Consider the following 18585-nt stretch of genomic DNA (forward strand, 5'->3'; position numbering starts at 1 on the left):
AAACAGTATTAAGATATTAACCGGTTAAAAAACATATCGCCTTAATTAAATTACAGAGTTAATATGTTCCGAGTAGATAGGAGTCGCTTTCTCCAACACCCCTTCTCGACGAGTATCGGATAATCCGGCTTTGGACATCAAGTGCTTTAGTTTTTCTTTGGTTAAAGGCTTGGTTAACATGTCAGCGGTCATTTCCTCGGTTGGACAATAGGTGATTTCGATGATGTGGTTTTCTCTCATATCCTTGAGGAAGTGGTATTGTACGTCAATGTGTTTCGTCCTAGCGCTGATCCGTTCGGAAAGACTCATCTTGATGCATCCTTGATTGTCCTCAAAGAGGTAGGTTGGCGTGGTAGCCGGGAATCCAACATCTTCGAGAAGCTGTCGTAGCCAAATGACTTCTTGGGCGGCATGAGCTGCTGCGACGTATTCGGCTTCTGTCGATGAGAGCGCGACAGTTGATTGTTTCCGACTTGACCATGCGATGGTTCCCTGTCCGAATTGGAATAGGTATCCGCTCGTTGATTTCCGGTCTTGATGATCACCGGCCCAATCTGCATCGACGTAGCCGACAAGTTCTGGTGTTTCCTTCAAAGCTGGGAAATGAAGGCGGACCTCTTGTGTTCCTTTGAGATAACGCATTACTCGTCTGACGGCCGTCCAATCTCTTTCTCTCGGCTTTGAGACTCTTCGGCATAGGTAGCTGATGCTAACTGCAATGTCTGGTCGTGAAACGGTAGCGATGTGTAGAAGTATTCCAATTGCTTCTCGATATCGGTTGTTGTTAGGTAGAATATCTTCGTCTCCAGACAATTTTGGATAAGAGGGATCCATAGGAGTTTTGGATATCTTCGCATCTTGCATGCCGAAGTCTTCGAGCATGAACGCTATTTTAGTTCCTTGATGGATTGTAAAACTTCCGTCAATTCCTCGCTCAATCTGGATACCGAGGTAATACGAGGCGTTTCCTAGGTCCTTTAGCTCGAAGTGCTTATTTAGTTTCTCGTACAGATTGTTGATGGTGGCTTCCTTCTCGTTCAACACCAACAGATCATCTACGTATAGTAGGATATACGTCCAGGTACCGTCTTGTTCCAATTTCGAGTAAAGTCCTGGATCGGCTTTGCTACGATTGAATCCTTCATCAAGTAGAATTTGATTGGCTTTGGCGTTCCAGGCCCTTGCAGATTGCTTCAATCTGTATAAGCTGCGCTTGAGTCTGCAGACCTTCTCTTCATTTCCAGGTTGGATGAAACCCGGAGGCTGTTCCATATACAGGTCCTGGACTATGTCTCCATGCAGGAATGCGGTTTTGACGTCATAGTGTTTGACCGGTAAGTTCTTGGCTGCGGCGATACTGAGTAGAAGTCGTACGGTCTCGTACTTCACGACAGGTGCAAACGTCTCGTCAAAATCTTCGCCAAACTTCTGAGAATAGCCTTTGGCGACTAATCGGGCTTTATATTTGCTGAGTGATCCATTTTGATCATGTTTGGCTTTGAAAACCCAACGACAACCAATGGCCTTCCGATTTGGTGGTAGGTCTGTTAATTCCCAGGTTCCTCTTTCATGTAAAGATGATATTTCTTCTTTAGCAGCATCTGTCCAGTTCTTCCTTTCTCTTGGATTTAAGTCGGCGAGTTCCTTCCATGAGCTTGGTTCGCGAGGATATTGAACCGTTGCCTTGTACGTCAATCTCTTTGGTGGAATGCCCTTATTATCCCTTTCCGATCGTCTTGGAAGAATAGGAACTGATGGTATTTCTTCAGATTCTTGTTCTCCATCAGATGATGATTCTGATTGTTCCTTTTTCGGATGTGACGTGATCAAGGAGTCAGCTCAATTAGTCTCCTTTTCCCCTTCTGGCTCTGATATGATGCTTTCTTCAAAGGTGTTGTCTCCTGTTCCTTCGTCGAAAGAGACAGAACGGCTGAAGTGAACTTTGGCAGTCTCAGGATTGAGAATACGATAGCCTTTCCTTGCTAAGCCATATCCGACCAGGACTCCTTTAAAAGCTTTGTCTCCGAATTTTACTCGTTTCTCCTTGGGAATGTACGAATAGGCTTTACTTCCGAATACACGGATGTGTCCAATACGTGGCTTTGAATCACTCCAAAGCTCATAAGGTGTTACGTCAATGGCTCTTGTTGGCAGACGATTTTGAAGATAGGCGGCGGTCGTGACAGCTTCACCCCAGTAACGGTTCTCGAGTTGTGCGTCTAACAGCATGCATTTGGCCATTTCCGTCAAAGATCGATTCTTGCGTTCCGCAACTCCGTTCTGTTGTGGATTATACGGTACGGTCAACTGGTGTTCGATGCCAAGTTCCTTGAGATAATCTTCAATTTCATGGCTGATATATTCTCCACCATTGTCTGATCGAAGAGCTTTCGGGTATCTTCCGAATTTGGTCCTTACGGATGCAATGAAATCCTTGAATGCAGTTAGAACGGAGTTCTTGGTCTTCATCAGATAGAGCTGTGTAAATCTTGAGTAGTCATCGATGAATGTTAGTATGTATCGATTACCGCCAGGTGTCACTGTCGGCATTGGCCCGCATACGTCCGTATGGATTAGTTCCATTGGCTCCTTGGTCTTCGATGTAGATGTTGGGAATGGTTTAGCTGTCATCTTTCCCTTTAGGCAACATTCGCAAATAAGCTTCCGTTGACATTCGGATAGCTTGATACCATCGGCAAGATTCTTCGATGAAAGAGACTTCACGGCATCTATGTCCCGATGCCTTAGCCGTCTATGCCAGAGGTGAATGCAATCGGCTGTATGCGAGTTGCTGGCAACTTCTGCTATTTGCTTGGTTTGAAGTCGATAAAGGAATCCATCCATCTTGGCGAAAGCTGCAACGTTTTGACCTTCCATGATTCTGCATTCGTCGCCTTCAAAGATAACAGTGTGTCCTGTCTGCGTCAAACGGTGTACAGAAAGTAAGCTGCCTCCTAGTTTTGGAACATAAAGGATGTTCTTCACAGCTATGCTATGTACTTCTCCGTTTGGAGCGAGGCAGTCAATCATGCCATCGCCAATCCCTTCCGCCATTATGATTGAGTCGTCGGCGAGATGAATCTTCTCTGATTTCGGCGTTATGAATTTGAAATTCTTCCGATCGCTGGACATGTGACTGGTAGCCCCTGAGTCCACATACCATGAGTTCGCTTGTGAGCCATTCGAAGCCTTGAAGGCTGTATACTCCCCGCTCGTTCTCTTTTCTACCGCTGCTTTACTTCGCTCACTTCGGGATGCAGCATGTTCTCGATCCAGCTTATCTTTGTAACCTCGGCAGTCCTTCATATAGTGCCCTGGCTTGTTACAATGATAACAGACTCCTCTGCTTGGACGACGCCGTTGATAATTGAATCTTCGACCTTTGCTTTGACTTGAAGTCTGCAACGCTGTGTCATTCCTAGAGGAAGCTGCTCTAGTCTCTTGACGTCGATTGAATTCGTCCAGTACTTTCGCTTTCACAAAGTCTAATGTCAGATCTGCTTCCGGTCTCACTTCGAGGGCTGTGACCAAGACATTGTAAGATTCCGGTAGACTGCAGAGTAGCATGGCAGCGACGTGTGTATCAGGCAACTTTTCTCCGATTCCCCGTAACTTCTCGACGATCTCCAACATGGACCCTATGTGGTCTTGCATACTTTGGTCATCGTCCTTGAAGCGCATTTGATACATCTTCCGTAGCAGGAATAATTTGCTAGTGATGTTCGCTTGCTCATGTAACTTCTGAAGTGTCTTCCACATGGAACGGGCAGTCTTCTCGTGAACAATATGAATTAGTTGATCGTCTTCCACAGACAGTGCTATAGCAGCTTGGGCTTGCTTGTCTCTCTTATCCCAGTCAGCAGGAGGTTCCGACGTAGGTTTTGCTTTCTCTACGACTTCCCATAGATTGTCTCTGGTCAGTACCATCTTCATTTTGAATTTCCATAGTTGATAGTTAGTATTGTTCAACTTCGTGACAAGAGATTTAAAGTCGCTTGAAGCCATCTTGTACGTGTTGACCGAAGACTAAGTCTAGTTATACTACTATACTAACTGGTACCCGACTTTCCTTACCATAAGTATTTATCCGTGGCTGAGCCCATAACCTGATAGATTTTCATAGCCTTGTAGCTAACTTATATTAAAGAAATAATCCATAAGGAAGAGAGACCAAATAAACTTAACAAACTGTTTATTACACGAGTGAGTGAGTGAAGTGAGACTGATCAAATGATAACATTACATTGCTATTTATAGCAACAAATACCACTTGTCGTCGATAAATTGGCATCTAACTCTCCTAAGACTGAATCACGCGCCCTACTACTCCAAATATCTAACGTTTGGTGAATTTCCTTACATCCAACTTGTCTTAAAACATTATATAACGTTGGAAAAAAAACCTTTGAACTACTTGAATTTTACATTTCCAATGTAATGTTTGCGACTAATTTCAGTTTAATAAATTACCATCGACAGCGGTTGAAGACTAGCAGATTCCTTGTCTAAATCACGAACCAAAGTTCTACGAGATATTTCTCTGTTTTGGTTGTCACTCAATGATTTGCAAACTTCGCGGAAGCCAACTTTTTCCACATCCACAGTTGAAAATGGGGCGTGGTCTTTTGCTACCATATACACCAGACTTTTACGATGCAACTGGTTTTCTATTGATCTCAATGGCCATAGTTTAACCTTTTTAGGTTCTTCGTCTTTCTGTTTATCCCACATCGAACGTTTATTGCTCGTCGCTTTGAAATTGAAGGAAGCGCCATGAACAGTCTATTGAAATTTCACATCAAACCATCATAAGCCACAGAACCAAGCATTACCAAAAAACACAAAAATAATAGGTAATTTAAACCTTTGCACGACGTTCCAAGTTGCAAGAAGATGAATGGCAACTAGCAATGACTATCCCGCAAAAAAGACACTTGGCTCTAACTTTCTTGGTTTTCGAACCATGATCTGATGAAACGTGTCCAATATACTCAAAGTGTTCCTGAATGTTGCAAAGTCCATAGTTGCCATGATTAAACTTGTTTTTGAAATCCTCATCAGTGTATAGAGCCATTTTAAAAGGTATCACGGTAGCCCTTAATGAAGTCAAATTTGATAATATGTTGAAAAGCTTAAGAGCTCCGAGTAATGTTAGATGCAGCGTGGCGTGTTCTGTAAAATTTTACTTACAATAAACTAAAATTGATAATAGAATGATAAAACTTACCTGAATTACTGTTTTGTTTCCTGTATTGAAAAATCCGTTACAAAATATCCATAAATTTTAACTTATTTTGAAATACACGAGCTTAATCTTCGAGGAAATGTACTCTTAATTCTTCACGTGGTTTGTATGCTTGTTTTTTCGCGTGCATTGAATGTGTGACAGCTGGTTATTAAATTCACGTGTAATTTTCATTTTATTTAAAAACGCGTTAAGGTTAGGTTTTATACTTAAACTAGGAATTTTTAAATGTCTGACTCCACTAACGCGTATTTGGATGAGGAACTGGAAAATGGTTGGCTTTCAAAATCAACCGCAAAAGTAAGAAATTTGTGGCTACGTTTTAAACAAGATTGGAAATCTGTTATCTTAAACCTGATGATATGATCATAAAAAATTGGGTTTCTTATGGATGGACAGTTACACCGAAAGAAATTTAAAAGTATTTAACTCGTTTAGAAACGGAAAACAGAAGTGGACACCCTCCTAGAGAAATTAGGAAATGCGCATAAGCGAGAACGTGAAGGGACATCTGAAAGATATTCTAAAAAAACTTTATCTATCAAATTTATTGATTTCTAATTTTTAGCGAATGATGATTTAATATTACGTTTGAGGAAGAAAATAAATACCCCTATGGGGCGAAAAACATAAAGAAGAAGAAAGGCACAAAAAAGAAGTCTCTGGTAAGCCTCAAATCGTTTGAAGGTTAAAAAATCTACTTCAAAATATACCTATAACAAGATGGTCTAGCCCATAATTAAGCCACATCGTTTACGTACTCTCGCTACAATAAATATACTTCTAGTAAAATATCCCCTAATATACCGGTCAGAGGGAATAATTTTTCCATGGCTGCTTGGCAAAGAGAATCAAATTTCGCCAACGCCCCTTACTAAATTACTAATACTACTACTACTACCACTACTACTCAGGTAAAACTATTAATCCCATCGATACCTTGTAGCTAAGAAGAAACTAAAAAGATTTCTAAAGCGCGCTTAAAATAGCATTTTGTAGCTTGGGTGATTTTATCCTAAAAATATGTTTATAATTTGATTCTAAGTCAATACTATCAAAATTGTGTAATGAAGTGCTTTTCATTCACTTCAAATGTCAGTTATTTTTGAAAGGCTCCGAGAGTGGCTTCATTGGTGTGAAACTATCTTTTAAACTGGAAAATGGGAGGGGGTGACCACTAATGAAAGCCAATTCAGATATACACTGATATATGAATTTTTAAATTTCACCTTCAAAGTTATTAAGGATGGTTAATGTAACTAATTAGATATTTTCGTTAGATATGTTAATGGATTCCTCAACTGAATTCCCTGATAATTCTGACTCCGCTACGTACTCAGAAGGCGCAACTTTAAAATCGTGGCTTCCTTCGCTGAGAAATTTAGTAGGCAAGGAGTTGGTGTATGCAATATCCAAGACCATTTCATTTACTTGGGTCATGCATTGTCCACCACTGGACTGGAATCGAAAAATATTATTGTTCAGTGCAAAATTTGCGAAAAAAAGTTACAAACTCATCAGAGTGCAGGTTCAAATTTGGAGCGACACGTCAAGGTTAAAATAATATCAGAAGTGAGATGAGACTAGAAGTACTGAGCTAACCAAATTCTTCACTCGGCGAAAGTGAATATTCTTGATAACACACCAACGGTTGGCCCTCTGGTGGCGGTTTCGGAATTTCCCCTCCAAAACGTGAGACGCTCGCGGTGGTAGACGGCCGAACTAGATTCAAGGAGAATGGTCCGTGTTCCGCCGCTTTAGGTTGAAGGGAAGGGGGTAGGAATTATTTTTGGAACTCGACCAATTTTTTTCTCAGTAGTGTAGGCGCGGTGGAAGCGGCATAAAATCCTCAAATTTGTTCACTAGTGCCAGGAATGCTAGAGCCCTTCACTTCTAGTCTCATCTCACTTCTGATAATATTTATCGATTTACGTTGAAAATATCTAACTGTCAAACTTTTATTTCGAATAGACTTCCCATGCCCAATGCGTCCACGTACCGACGTCTACAGAGTTAGAAGATGTTTTGCATAAAACCATGAAAGATTTCATGCCGCAAATTGTATGTCAGGATATTGATCCATAAAATGTACCCAATTTTTTTAATGTGGGTCAACTTTATTTATAGTCTGGATTCGAAAAATGCCCTCACGTTCAAATAACACTTCTTCGGTGGGGTGGGATGACTGAAGTGTCATGTCATTCAACTGACGACAAATGGTGCATAAAAACAGCCATTCTTGGTTTCATCGGCGACGAAACCAATTTTGAGGAAAAACTTTTGACAATGCTTCAAAATGCTCAAATCAATGTCACCGAGGTATTTTAATGTTTTAGTAATGTGAAGTGCTTTAAATGAATCTCAGAAATTTAAAGGAGGTCAGGAAATGTTGAAATATTATATTTTGAAAATAGTTCCATGCATGGTAGTTTTATTATCCCAGATGGTATTTAGGAATTGTAGGTTAAAATAATGTTGTTTAATATGAATAATCTCAGAAGACTAGATTTTTGAAAATATATACTTCTATAGCGTAAATAATAGCTTAAATAGATAAAAACTTCAAAATGCCTGTAGAAGTGTTTGACTCGTATGGCATTTATTCTTGAAAAGGCAGTTCGAACTGTGGGACAATAGATGATCTTCCTCATGGAGCTTACCATAGCAGGCGGGTAAAAAAAAGATAACTGGCTTATTCACGTTAAATACACGAAAATCTACAACTTCTGAATTGAAATAACGCATTCAACATTATTGATTTGATTATGTTGGAAACATTGATATTTCGACACTTCTTGCTTACTGTTACGGGTCTTACTTTGAGTTTAAACTTGATCACAATATTTTTACAAAAAATTATTTTCATGCGTTCACAGGTTTTTGCAGCACTGGATTTCGATGCATTAGATGCATCGCGCAGTTTTAATTTAAATAGACCTTGGCCATGTTTTGGTGGTTTTTTAGCCGAACATGGTAAATGCAAATGAACTTTGAGAGACTACTGCCTCTGTCATTTAACTTTGACATTTCAATTTCAAAGAAACACAAACCATGGAAAATTTATTTAATCTTGGCTGTAACGACACCGAATGGGAACATGCCTGGAACGTGTCACCTTGCCTACCATCAGAGGTTTTTAGAGCCTTTTGTGAAAAAATTGAATTTTCGGAGGATGTGGTTTTAATCTTAGAAAAGGTTGAATCCTGGATAAAGTTCCTTCAAATTTCTGGAAAATGGGCCAAAAAGTTTGTGACCAATGCTCCTGATGGAGCTAAATTATTGAAATCAAAGGATTTTAGAGTAACAACTCTTTTCCACGGAATTAACTCTCTAGTTGAGGTAAGAATTGTGAAATATAATTCAGTTCACGAAAATCTGTAATAACCTTGCTAATTGAACAAGGTGTTCCAGAGGGGGTGGTGTAAGGCCGAAGCGATTTTGAGTCGAGTTTTACACATGACCCCTTAAATTTCATTCAGAAGAATAAAAGATAATGATATTTAAGGAGTCATCCATAAAACACTGTTTAGGGTGAAATCCCATGGAACATTGAGTCAAAATCGAACATACAATTTATTGTACTTCGGTCCTACCACCATTTTCGGAACACCCTGGATTGAACAAATTGCCTTGTTCATCATACTTTGTTTTGAATATCCATTTTCCTTTCACGGTTTTTCTTTGCTTTGGTCGAGCTAGAAACTGGAAGGAATCTTTTCGAAGTAAATTCTTTGCTTCTTCCATCATACCGTTTCGCCATTCTCCACTTTCTTTCGTCGATAGAGCTTCATTTGCGGTTAGAGGATCAACTCGTGCTATATCTATGTTAGCCAACATAGTCGGGTTTCGAAGAGCTTTTGAACAAGTTGGGTCTTCACTCATGTCGTAGTCTTTCGTCCAAGTAGGTGGGTTAATTTGTCTTCCCGATCTTGTTTTTATTTCACAAGGTTGTTCCTGTACTTCTAGGGGTTGCAATGATGCGTTATCTTCTTCCATTTCTTCTTCCTCTTCTATATCTTCGTTTCTTGAGCATTTTCTACTTTTCGTCTATACACGTCAAATTTCTCCTCAACTTCGCTCTTTTAAGTAATCAAGTAAACCTCCGTGTATCGTGAATAGTCGTCTATAAAGGTCACGAAGTATTTCTTGCCTCCCTTCGATATTGGCGTGATAGGACCACAAACGTCCGTATGAACCAATCGTAAGGGTTTTTCTTCTCTAGTGAAACTTTTCTTCGGGAAAGGAGTAGCTTTCAATTTTCCTTCCATGCATGTTTCGCATTTGGAATAGATCTTCTCTTCCATGACGTCTAGTTGTATATTACTTTGTTTGACACTTCTTTAACAGCCGTAACATGTAAGTGACCCAAACGTTGGTGCCATAACTCTAGCGTCTTTGACATGGCTTTGTTGGCAACCTTCTTCGGTTGTACTTCATGAAAGTAATAGAGTCGTTGTTCTTTTCGTCCTATTGCTATTTGTGCTCCGTCTTTTCTTTCTATCGTCGCGGAATGTTTGTCGAGTAAGATGCTGGCGTCTTTATCAGTGATTTGGCTTGCTGATAGCAAATTTCTCTCAAGCTCCGGGATGTACAACGTATTTGCCAAAGTTAGGGTGCAACCTCCATTTTCTGCCGATAACTCGATTTGCACGTCTCCAATTCCAGTTGCAGTTAATACTCCACCCCCTGCCACATCTACAGTAGCACTTTTTTCCTTGAAGGTAATGAAATTTTTCCAGCTTGACGTCATATGATCAGTGATCCACTGTCCAACATCCAACGACCATTGGACGAAGCATGTCCATGTCTTATGGCAGTGAGAGCCGCGTGTGATATAGTTGGGTTTGCTCTGATAGAATTTTCTAGTCTCTTGCTTACATATGTCGCCTCATGTTTTACGGAAGTCGCTTTGTACTTTCCATTCTTTTCGTCTTCTTCTCGTGTGCAGTTTCTCGCTATACGTCCAAATTCTAGACAAGTATAACATCGCAGTCTAGCGTGGGATTTTGTGAGGTCAACTATACTTTCCACGTTTTTTTCTGCTGCCGTTGGACCTATGCATTCTATTTTCACGTACTGTACTTCTGCCTCTGCTATATCGTCCTGTGTTCGAATGTCTGTAGTTACTTTGTGCAGCCATAGCGGAGTTACTGTCGTCTTCTTCTTTCACACTTCTTCTATACTGGTTCGTAGATTCAAGCCTTCTCTCTTCCTCGAGTAATTTCGACTTCAATGTTGATAAATCAAGGTCATTTTTATCAATTCGTAAACTTCTGACAAGAAATTCATACTCTTTCGGTAGTCCAAGAACGGCAAAACCAGCCAAGACTACTTCCTCAAATACAAAACCAGAGTGGCTTACTTTATGGTACAGAGCACTTCTTCTAGTGAGGTATTCTCCAATACTTTCATTTTGACCTTTTCCGGTGTTAACGAAATCCTTTAAAATAAGAAGTCCGTGCCACGTGTCGAAAGTAGTGTGTATATTTTTTAACGTATCCCAAATCGCTTTTGCACTTATGCATTCTGCAATGTCATCTAAACTTTCGTCATTTAAAATCAGGTACATAACGTTTTGGTTTTTAAATACATCATTAACCAGAAAAGTAAACCAAATAATCAAGCTGTGCTAAATTATTCAAACCTCTTTGTATGATTTAGAGGTGGATCCAGGTCCACGGTGGCGTACCGAATATGCCAAAATTGGCAGGTCATCATGCAAAAGCTGTAAAAGCAGCATAGCTAAAGATGAGCTAAGAATGGCGGCAATTGTTCGGTCACGAATGTTTGATGGAAAGGTAAATATCAAAATTGAGCATCTGATGACGCGAGTAACATTAATTTCTTATTGTGGAAACAGGTTCCAAATTGGTACCATTTTCTTTGTTTTTTCTAAAAGTTTAAAGTGTCAACTGAGGCTGACATCTCACACTTTGAGGCTTTACGTTGGGAAGATCAAGAGAAAATGAGTAAAATTTCGAGTGGGTCTCAAGCAGCAGCTGCTGCTTCAAGCAAAACCCCATCTAAAGGAACAAAGAGAAAAAGCTCCTCCATTGAAATTCAAGACTTCTCAACTGAATATGCCGAAAGTAATCGGTCATCTTGCAAAGGTTGTGGAGAAACAATCGTAAAAGATCAAGTTCGCATTTCAAAACTTGACAGACAGAGTGAAAAAGCGAGACGATTTGGTCCACTACCAGCGTGGTATCACGTTGATTGCTTTGTACAAGCGAGAGAAACTTTGGAGTTTTTTAAAGATGGCTCTAAAATACCAGGATTTAAGACACTCGATGTTGAAGATCTAAAGGCCATCAAAGAAAAAATAAAGAAAATAGAAGTCACTCCACTAAAGAAGATAAAGAAAGTGTAGCGAAGTTGTGCGACGATAAAATATTCGCTTAGCATATTGCTAAGATCACGATTAAAAGTTTAAGGGGAAACCCTCACTACAAAGAGGAATAAACACGTGGTCCGGGCTCGTTACCCTTACTTTCTCTAGCGGGGTAGCGTATAAAGATTAAAATACTATTGGTCAGTATGTCTAGGGGATTTTTAGAGAGGAAATAATTAAACGACATTGAGAGTTACCAAGGTCTTAATGTTTAATTTTAATAAACTCACTAACAAATGCATAACCAATAAACTAAAATAATAAACATGCACGCGACAAAGAAAATAATAATAAAAATAAAACTATTCATGCACAATGAAATAATAAATTTATAAAAACAAAATGGTCATGACCCATTCTCTTACTTCTCGTTAAGCGAGATATATCCTATAATGGTTTCAAATGATCGTACAAAGTTTCAAAGTTTTAAAACAAATACTTCTTTTCTACTTCCCTCACGCCAAGAAGCAGTGTAAGCACAATACAGCTCCGTGGTGTAAGTGGACTAGCCTCCCGCGTTTAGTAAACGCGAGCTCCATCTAGCGAGAACAACTCTTCTAATATGGCGATCCTTCCCCTGTGCGTTGGTTTCTCGGCAAGTATTTAATGGAATGGTCTATCAAATGCAATTCTTTGCTTTACTAGTACAATTAAATGCAAATCTTGACCCTACTAGCACAATTAAATGCAATTCTTAACCTTACAATTAAAATTTCCTTCCTTTTAAAAAACAAACAAAGGAAAAAATATCATCACCTTACCACAATCTTCTCCCTTCACAGGCGAGCGAAAAATTTTATACTGCCAAAGGCGATAATGTGGCACAACGACTACTACAGCTACAGGAAGGTCGGACTAATAGCCACATCGTAGATATACATCATACGATGTAGCGACATGTATAGAGATAGTTGCATTATCAGTGTCAGCGTTTCGATTTCACGAAATTAAAATTCAAAACGCAAAAACTTTCAAAGATTACCATCTTTTATTTATGTCTCCATTAAAGAGTACAAAACAAAATTATTGAAAAAATGTCACAAGTACAATAGCAATTTTAAGGGACTTATTTAAAATTGCGTAAATTTAGAAAAACATTTCTTGAACATGAAATTAGTTGAAAATTTTGTTTGGCCAATAAAAACTACAAACACATGTTCGTTTATTTGGAGTAAAGCTTTGAAAAAATCCCAACAAAACGAGTAACTTTATACAATAATCACTAAATAAGAGAAAACTAAATGTGAACAAAACAAGTTGGGAAACCAAAATAAACCTCTCCGAGCCGAGACGAATTTACTTTCTAAACACAGGTCCAACAGCCAATGAGAAAAACCGGAAATACATAGTTCAAATTGGCGAAATATTGCCAAGGTCTTTAACAATTTCCTTTGTATCCTCAATAATTCTAATGAGGACCTAAATGTATCACTGAAGGGTGTATTTAACTTTCGGCTCACTCTGAACCGTTAACACCTCCTATAAGAGAAGGCGAAACAAGGTCATTTCTAGTTTAAATCTAGGGTATCTTATTTCACAGACCCAATCGTTTCAGCACTTGTGGATAGATGAAGAATTAACACCCATATTATATAATGAATATAAAAAATGCGATTACACTATATATAAATGAAGTAAAGCTGAATTAAAAAGTAAACACCAAATTTGAAATGTTAATATCGAAAGAAGTTCTTGGAATATTAAGATGAAACAGAGCTTTATAGCTACACAACTACTTAAAGAATCGTAATGCCGAAAAATATTTAAAATATTTCCATTTAATATTCTGCAAAAAGGAAATGTTATCGTTTTGTAAGAGATCTTATCATCCTACTCGCTTTATATTAACTTTGATGTGCGTGTAGTGTTTCGATTCGGATGCAATCTTCATTACTCGTTCTATATAAACTCTCACTTGTGTCATTACATAGAAATAAGTTTATCTTAAATAATTAATTAAATATAAATGATATTAATTATTTTAATCGCCAGTAAATAACTTTAAAAATAGATAAATCGTTTAAAATAAAGTTGTTCCTATTATCTTTCGAAACTTTGCTAATATTGACGTTTAAAGTTAAGAGTACCCCTCTTGCCCGCTTTTTTCAAAATTTGGGGTATATATACGATTCGTTTCCATTATAATAATAGATAAAAACGCATTCGCGTGAACCGATGGTGGAAGCCCTGCCATTGGGAGGCTAGACGTTTCTCGTAACCCTAGCCAATCGCCGCGTATATCTTGAAACCAATAATAGATAAAAACGCATTCGCGTGAACCGATGGTGAAAGCCCTGCCATTGGGAGGCTAGACGTTTCTCGTAACCCTAGCCGATCGCCGCGTATATCTTGAAACCAATAATAGATAAAAACGCATTCGCGTGAACCGATGGTGGAAGCCCTGCCATTGGGAGGCTAGACGTTTCTCGTAACCCTAGCCGATCGCCGCGTATATCTTGAAACCAATAATAGATAAAAACGCATTCGCGTGAACCGATGGTGAAAGCCCTGCCATTGGGAGGCTAGACGTTTCTCGTAACCCTAGCCGATCGCCGCGTATATCTTGAAACCAATAATAGATAAAAACGCATTCGCGTGAACCGATGGTGGAAGCCCTGCCATTGGGAGGCTAGACGTTTCTCGTTACCCTAGCCGATCGCCGCGTATATCTTGAAACCAAACGATGACGAAGGAAAAGAAGCCAGAATGGACTGATTGGCGTCCATGTGGAATGGACAAAGACCTGAAGATGGTGGTGCATGGAAGCTGGTGTCAATGTGGAATTGACGAAGAACAGAAGATGGTGGTGCATAGAAGCTGGTGGCAAAGGTGAAATTGACGAAGAACAGAAGATGGTGGTGCTTGGAAGCCAGCAAGTACAGACTAGTGTCCATGTGGAGTGGACGAAAACCAAAACTCGTGGTGTGGGAACTCAGATAGAATAGCCAGTGGAGTCAAACACAATTTTCCAAATTTCCGGAACTGTCAATGCAGTCCGGAAATTGGGAACACGTTTGCTCCGATACGCAAACTGCGAACGCGGTCACGTGGGGTGTGACAGACACACACACACACACGTCCAGTGTAATACCTCTCCGTGACGTCATCGTCACTCGGAGAGGTAAAAATTAGTATGTAATTCTATATTACTTTTGAAAAATTGTGTAGCTTTTGAAGGAAAATTCTTGAATACGAAAGTAATACTAAGATAACCATGTTTGGGTTAATTTGAAAAAATGCTTTGAAAAAAAAACCCCTGACAAAAGGAGTAACTTTTCCTTGTCACAGTGTAATCACTAAACAATAAACAATATTTATGTAAGGATACTAAGGATTTAACCTAAGATGTAACTACAACTGCGCACAATTCTAAATTACTTATTTAAAAATGCTCAGTTTTTTTTTTGAAGAAAAAATCTCTGCACAAAATTCAACAACTTGTTTTATTTAGAAAACAAATGCACTAATTTGAAGAGGAAAAAAACCACGTAAATATGAGTGAAGTTACACGCATTTTAAGAACTTAATTTGCGCAATTAAGATCCAATTCAGGAAAAAGCTGAATTAAAATACCAGTAATGGTTTCCTTCATCATATCTTGAAAGTAAAAATTCTTCAATATCTTAAGGAGGTTTTTGGCCAAGTTCTTACTGACAACAGTTCGAGCGAGGTAATATTTCAACAGATCCGTATCGTATTCAGCCAACGATTCGATAATGGGAAGATGATCAGGAGATAACAAATTCTTGTCATAGCTCTTGGGCTCAATGCTATCAATTACCATTTTGATGGACACAGCGTCTTTGTTTACAGCCAATTCAGAAGTGATGTCATCAAAGAACCTTGAATCGATAACTTTATTTAATTCTTCTCTTGGGAATCTGGTCCAACAATATCTGAACAAAATACTACAGTTGTAGCGTCTGACAAACTCGAACGCGCCATCAGCAAACTCTACCAAATCATTGCCGTTTGTAGCTTCAATGGCGCCTTCCAATTTGCCAATGTAATGGCCCAATGCCTTTAGAATATGCGTATTTCTTGGCCACGCGAAGTATGATATGTTCATCAATAACTCTTCAGGAGGTCAAATTTGGATACTAATGCGCACATTTGCGTGTAATTTAATTGACTCAATAAATATCCCTGACCTGATACTTCTGAAAGTTGGAGAGGGTTGTTGCTTGCATAATTCGATGGTTTAAAAATAATATCCAAGGCCTCAATTTTTTCTTCTTCAGTTAAATTATTAAACAGAAATTTTACAGTTGATTTTCTAAATTCCAAACGATGAAAAACCATGACAAAAAATTGAACATCAATTGTCGTAAAAAAAAGATGGGTCTAAAAAGGAATAATCCGGCGGGGGCAGCCCTCCTACTTTATAAATCCAGTATCTAACCATCAAATATTCATTATCATGGAAATATTTTAAATGCTGTTCTTCTCTGATTCTTGGCCACAATTCCCCAATTTTATCCTCCAAACAGTACGTGCACGCCATGTAAAAACTGAATGTCAAATCGAGGTCACTTTGATTCTCTAGTAGTAATCTGGTCATCTTGGGTCGAGTTTAATGAGCCTTCAACAGTCCAGCTCAAATTGGAGAGTTGGTGTTCCAGGGTAATGTCAGTGATGTGGTTTTTGATTTCTAAAAGCCAATGATATATTTCATTTCCTACATCATTCAATATCATTAGGGTAATTTCTTTAAAAAGTGTTGGTATGTTGGAACGCTTCAATTCGTCAATTGCTCCGTCGTTCAGTGACTCGAGGTTTAACCGAAAACGCAAAGGATATCGCAAGGATTTTTTAATTGAACTAACCCATACTAACGAGGCGAATTTAGTCAGGGCTTGGCGTTGGAGCGAAATCATAGGCAGTTTGGCAAGCTCCATTTTTAATCATTCAATACGGCTTTTAATAAATGGGCGTATTCCCTATGCGTAAATACTTGATGTATCGAATCTTCAAAATTTTCAATAGCGAGTAATAGTGTTAACTAAATGTTTTCGATATGAATCTTCAATCTAATCATCAGGAATTATCGCTTTTGTTGCAATGCGACTGACCTAAAACCATAAAAATTAAATAAGAACTAGAGGTTATTTCGTCCATGCAAAAGCAAAAAAAAAAAAAACATGCATTACTGCAGTCATCGCTAAATAAAAAATGCATTACTGCAGTTATTGCAAAATAAAACATTCCAAAAGGGATTTCAAAAATGAAATACAACTCCATGCATCTTACAAGAAGATAGATTGCTAAAACGCATCACGATGGTACCCATAGTTAATTGTAATTACCGACAATTATCTTCAATTTTTCTAACTTCAGAGCTTCAAACAACGGTTTAAAATATGTATGGATTTAACAGTCACAGTAAAACGTTAGAGTATGATGAAATACTAATTAAACGAGTACACCAACTGAAATATTTAAGTTAATGCCAAAATTAAAGGAAATGCCACCCCACATGTCTCCCAAAACAAGCTCTAATTTCCTTCTAGAAAACAGATGAGAATTTGAGAAAGGACTCTGTTTCCGCCCAAACGCCAAGTTTCCAGCACAAAATAAACATCTATAATGTCGTTTCGGCAGAAAAGTAAATTAAGGAAAAAAGTAATTATAAAAACCTTTGCAAGTAGCCAATTCCGAACACTCGATGAATACTTTACTATTTACATTAAACGACGTGTTTTCAATAGACAATATTCAGCCTTGAAGGAGAGAATAATGGAGTGGAAACCCCCATACCTTAAGCGTTGCCTTTGTACCCCCACCTACGGCACCATAGTCCTCCCATCATCCCCAGCGGTTAGGTAGGGTCGTGCCGGACGAAATTGTAAAGGACGCTACCTCTATCTCAAAAATAGAAGCTAGTTCTCATTCAAATAAAATGGCGCTACGCGGCAGCACTTAGCAATCGCCTACGGAAAGGTAGGGGCGTGCGCGAGGTACACTGGGAGAGATATGGTGCCGCAGGTCGCCCATCATCATTTCCAATCCATCTGACTCCCTTATCCCTGATTCAGCGGCATGCCACGTTTTACAGCTTTTTTTGAAGCAGACGAATGAAGACGTCTTTGTTTGCAGGCTTGGAAATAAGGTTTATTTCTGAAGTTCTGAACTAGTCCTCCGGACCAGTGACCCCTGATGTCTTAAATTTGAAACTGGTCCCGAGACCAGTGACCCTTCCCCTATTTATTTTTCTACTGGTCCCAGGACTTGTGGTCGTTCTCTCTTCTAAAAAAATCTCTCTCGGCTTAGGGTTGTATACACAACTGGACTCCTGGAATCGAAATTTATGTTAAAATGAAAGTAATTAAAGAGGTCCCCATATCATTTTTTAATAAAAGTAGGAATTAATAAACTAGTCAATGTGACCAGTGACCCTCACGTTTTGAATAAAAAAAAGTGGTCCAAGCTATTAATAAACTGGTTTTTGACCTGTAAACCTGTCTTATTTCCTAGTCTGTTTGTTTGGTCACTTTCAGCGTGGGAAATAAGGCGGTGGCACAGGGCAAATGACCAGTTTAAAAATTGCCTGGACCAGTATAAAAATTAAATCAGAGGGGGGTCAGTGGTCCACAGGACCACTAAGAAAATTCAAGGGTTTCCAGAGTCCAGACATTAGGTAATATATTGTAATTATCCACATCTTCAATTTAGCAGACGACGCGGCCTGGTCAGTGGTCATGGACCTGTTTATTTATTCCAAGCTAGAGGGGTCGCTGGCCCAATGTCCAGCTTAAAACAAATCCTTATTTTCCACCCTGTCAAAGATCGTAACGAAGTCTGTGGCAGTCTGGGAAATAGCACACTTCCTCTGGTCCAAAACCAGTTTATTATTGCTTGGACTAGTTTTTAAATTCAAGAAGTGGAGGTTACTGATCCTCAGGACCAGTTTATTAATTGCAAATCTATAGGAAAACAAAGGCTAGGACCA

At 39.0% G+C, this 18585-nt stretch overlaps 3 protein-coding genes and 1 long non-coding RNA gene across 9 annotated transcripts; 2 read left to right on the forward strand and 2 right to left on the reverse strand.

The window, feature by feature from the left end:
• The first annotated feature begins 5454 nt into the window (after positions 1 to 5454).
• Positions 5455 to 7610, forward strand: LOC149620947 (uncharacterized). Its single transcript, XR_016375304.1, has 2 exons — positions 5455 to 5545; positions 7373 to 7610. It is a non-coding gene; the product is annotated as an uncharacterized LOC149620947 (long non-coding RNA).
• Positions 7611 to 9554: 1944 nt separating this feature from the next.
• LOC149620948 (uncharacterized) lies at positions 9555 to 9995 on the reverse strand. The gene has a single exon (XM_089854653.1). It carries the CDS (start codon positions 9993 to 9995, stop codon positions 9555 to 9557), a length of 441 nt encoding a protein of 146 aa, XP_089710779.1.
• Positions 9996 to 10918: 923 nt separating this feature from the next.
• LOC149620949 (poly [ADP-ribose] polymerase 1-like) lies at positions 10919 to 11615 on the forward strand. Its single transcript, XM_089854654.1, has 2 exons — positions 10919 to 11043; positions 11145 to 11615. The coding sequence occupies exons 1-2, from the start codon at positions 11005 to 11007 to the stop codon at positions 11613 to 11615; spliced, it is 510 nt and encodes a 169-aa protein (XP_089710780.1). The 5' UTR covers positions 10919 to 11004.
• A 3448-nt stretch (positions 11616 to 15063) lies between these two features.
• On the reverse strand, positions 15064 to 18585 carry LOC149620950 (uncharacterized). Of its 6 annotated transcripts, none has more exons than XR_016375303.1 (4): positions 17273 to 18585; positions 16039 to 16708; positions 15788 to 15912; positions 15064 to 15713 (listed from the first exon to the last, which is right to left on the reverse strand). XR_016375303.1 is itself a non-coding variant. In XM_089854823.1 (3 exons), exons 2-3 carry the CDS (start codon positions 15936 to 15938, stop codon positions 15160 to 15162), a joined length of 705 nt encoding a protein of 234 aa, XP_089710949.1. In that variant the 5' UTR covers positions 15939 to 16708; positions 17273 to 17687; the 3' UTR covers positions 15064 to 15159. The 6 variants fall into 6 exon arrangements, 2 of the variants coding, with proteins under 2 accessions (XP_089710949.1, XP_089710950.1); XR_016375300.1 differs by having other exon boundaries at positions 15064 to 15532; positions 15595 to 15713; positions 15788 to 16708; positions 17273 to 17691; XM_089854823.1 differs by having other exon boundaries at positions 15788 to 16708; positions 17273 to 17687.

Source organism: Phalangium opilio, unplaced genomic scaffold, assembly GCF_054372755.1.
Source record: "Phalangium opilio isolate 3A_F unplaced genomic scaffold, DU_Popi_V2 ptg000209l_1, whole genome shotgun sequence".
Lineage (NCBI taxonomy): Eukaryota > Metazoa > Arthropoda > Arachnida > Opiliones > Phalangiidae > Phalangium > Phalangium opilio.

Coding starts and splice junctions, on each gene's coding strand:
- LOC149620948 (XM_089854653.1), bottom strand. CDS start 9,995: ATGACGTCAAGCTGGAAAAATTTCATTACCTTCAAGGAAAAAAGTGCT.
- LOC149620950 (XM_089854823.1), bottom strand. CDS start 15,938: ATGGTTTTTCATCGTTTGGAATTTAGAAAATCAACTGTAAAATTTCTG. Junction 15,714..15,787: donor CCAACTTTCAGAAGTATCAG/GTCAGGGATATT, acceptor GACCTCCTGAAG/AGTTATTGATGAACATATCA.
- LOC149620949 (XM_089854654.1), top strand. CDS start 11,005: ATGGCGGCAATTGTTCGGTCACGAATGTTTGATGGAAAG. Junction 11,044..11,144: donor CACGAATGTTTGATGGAAAG/GTAAATATCAAA, acceptor TTTTTCTAAAAG/TTTAAAGTGTCAACTGAGGC.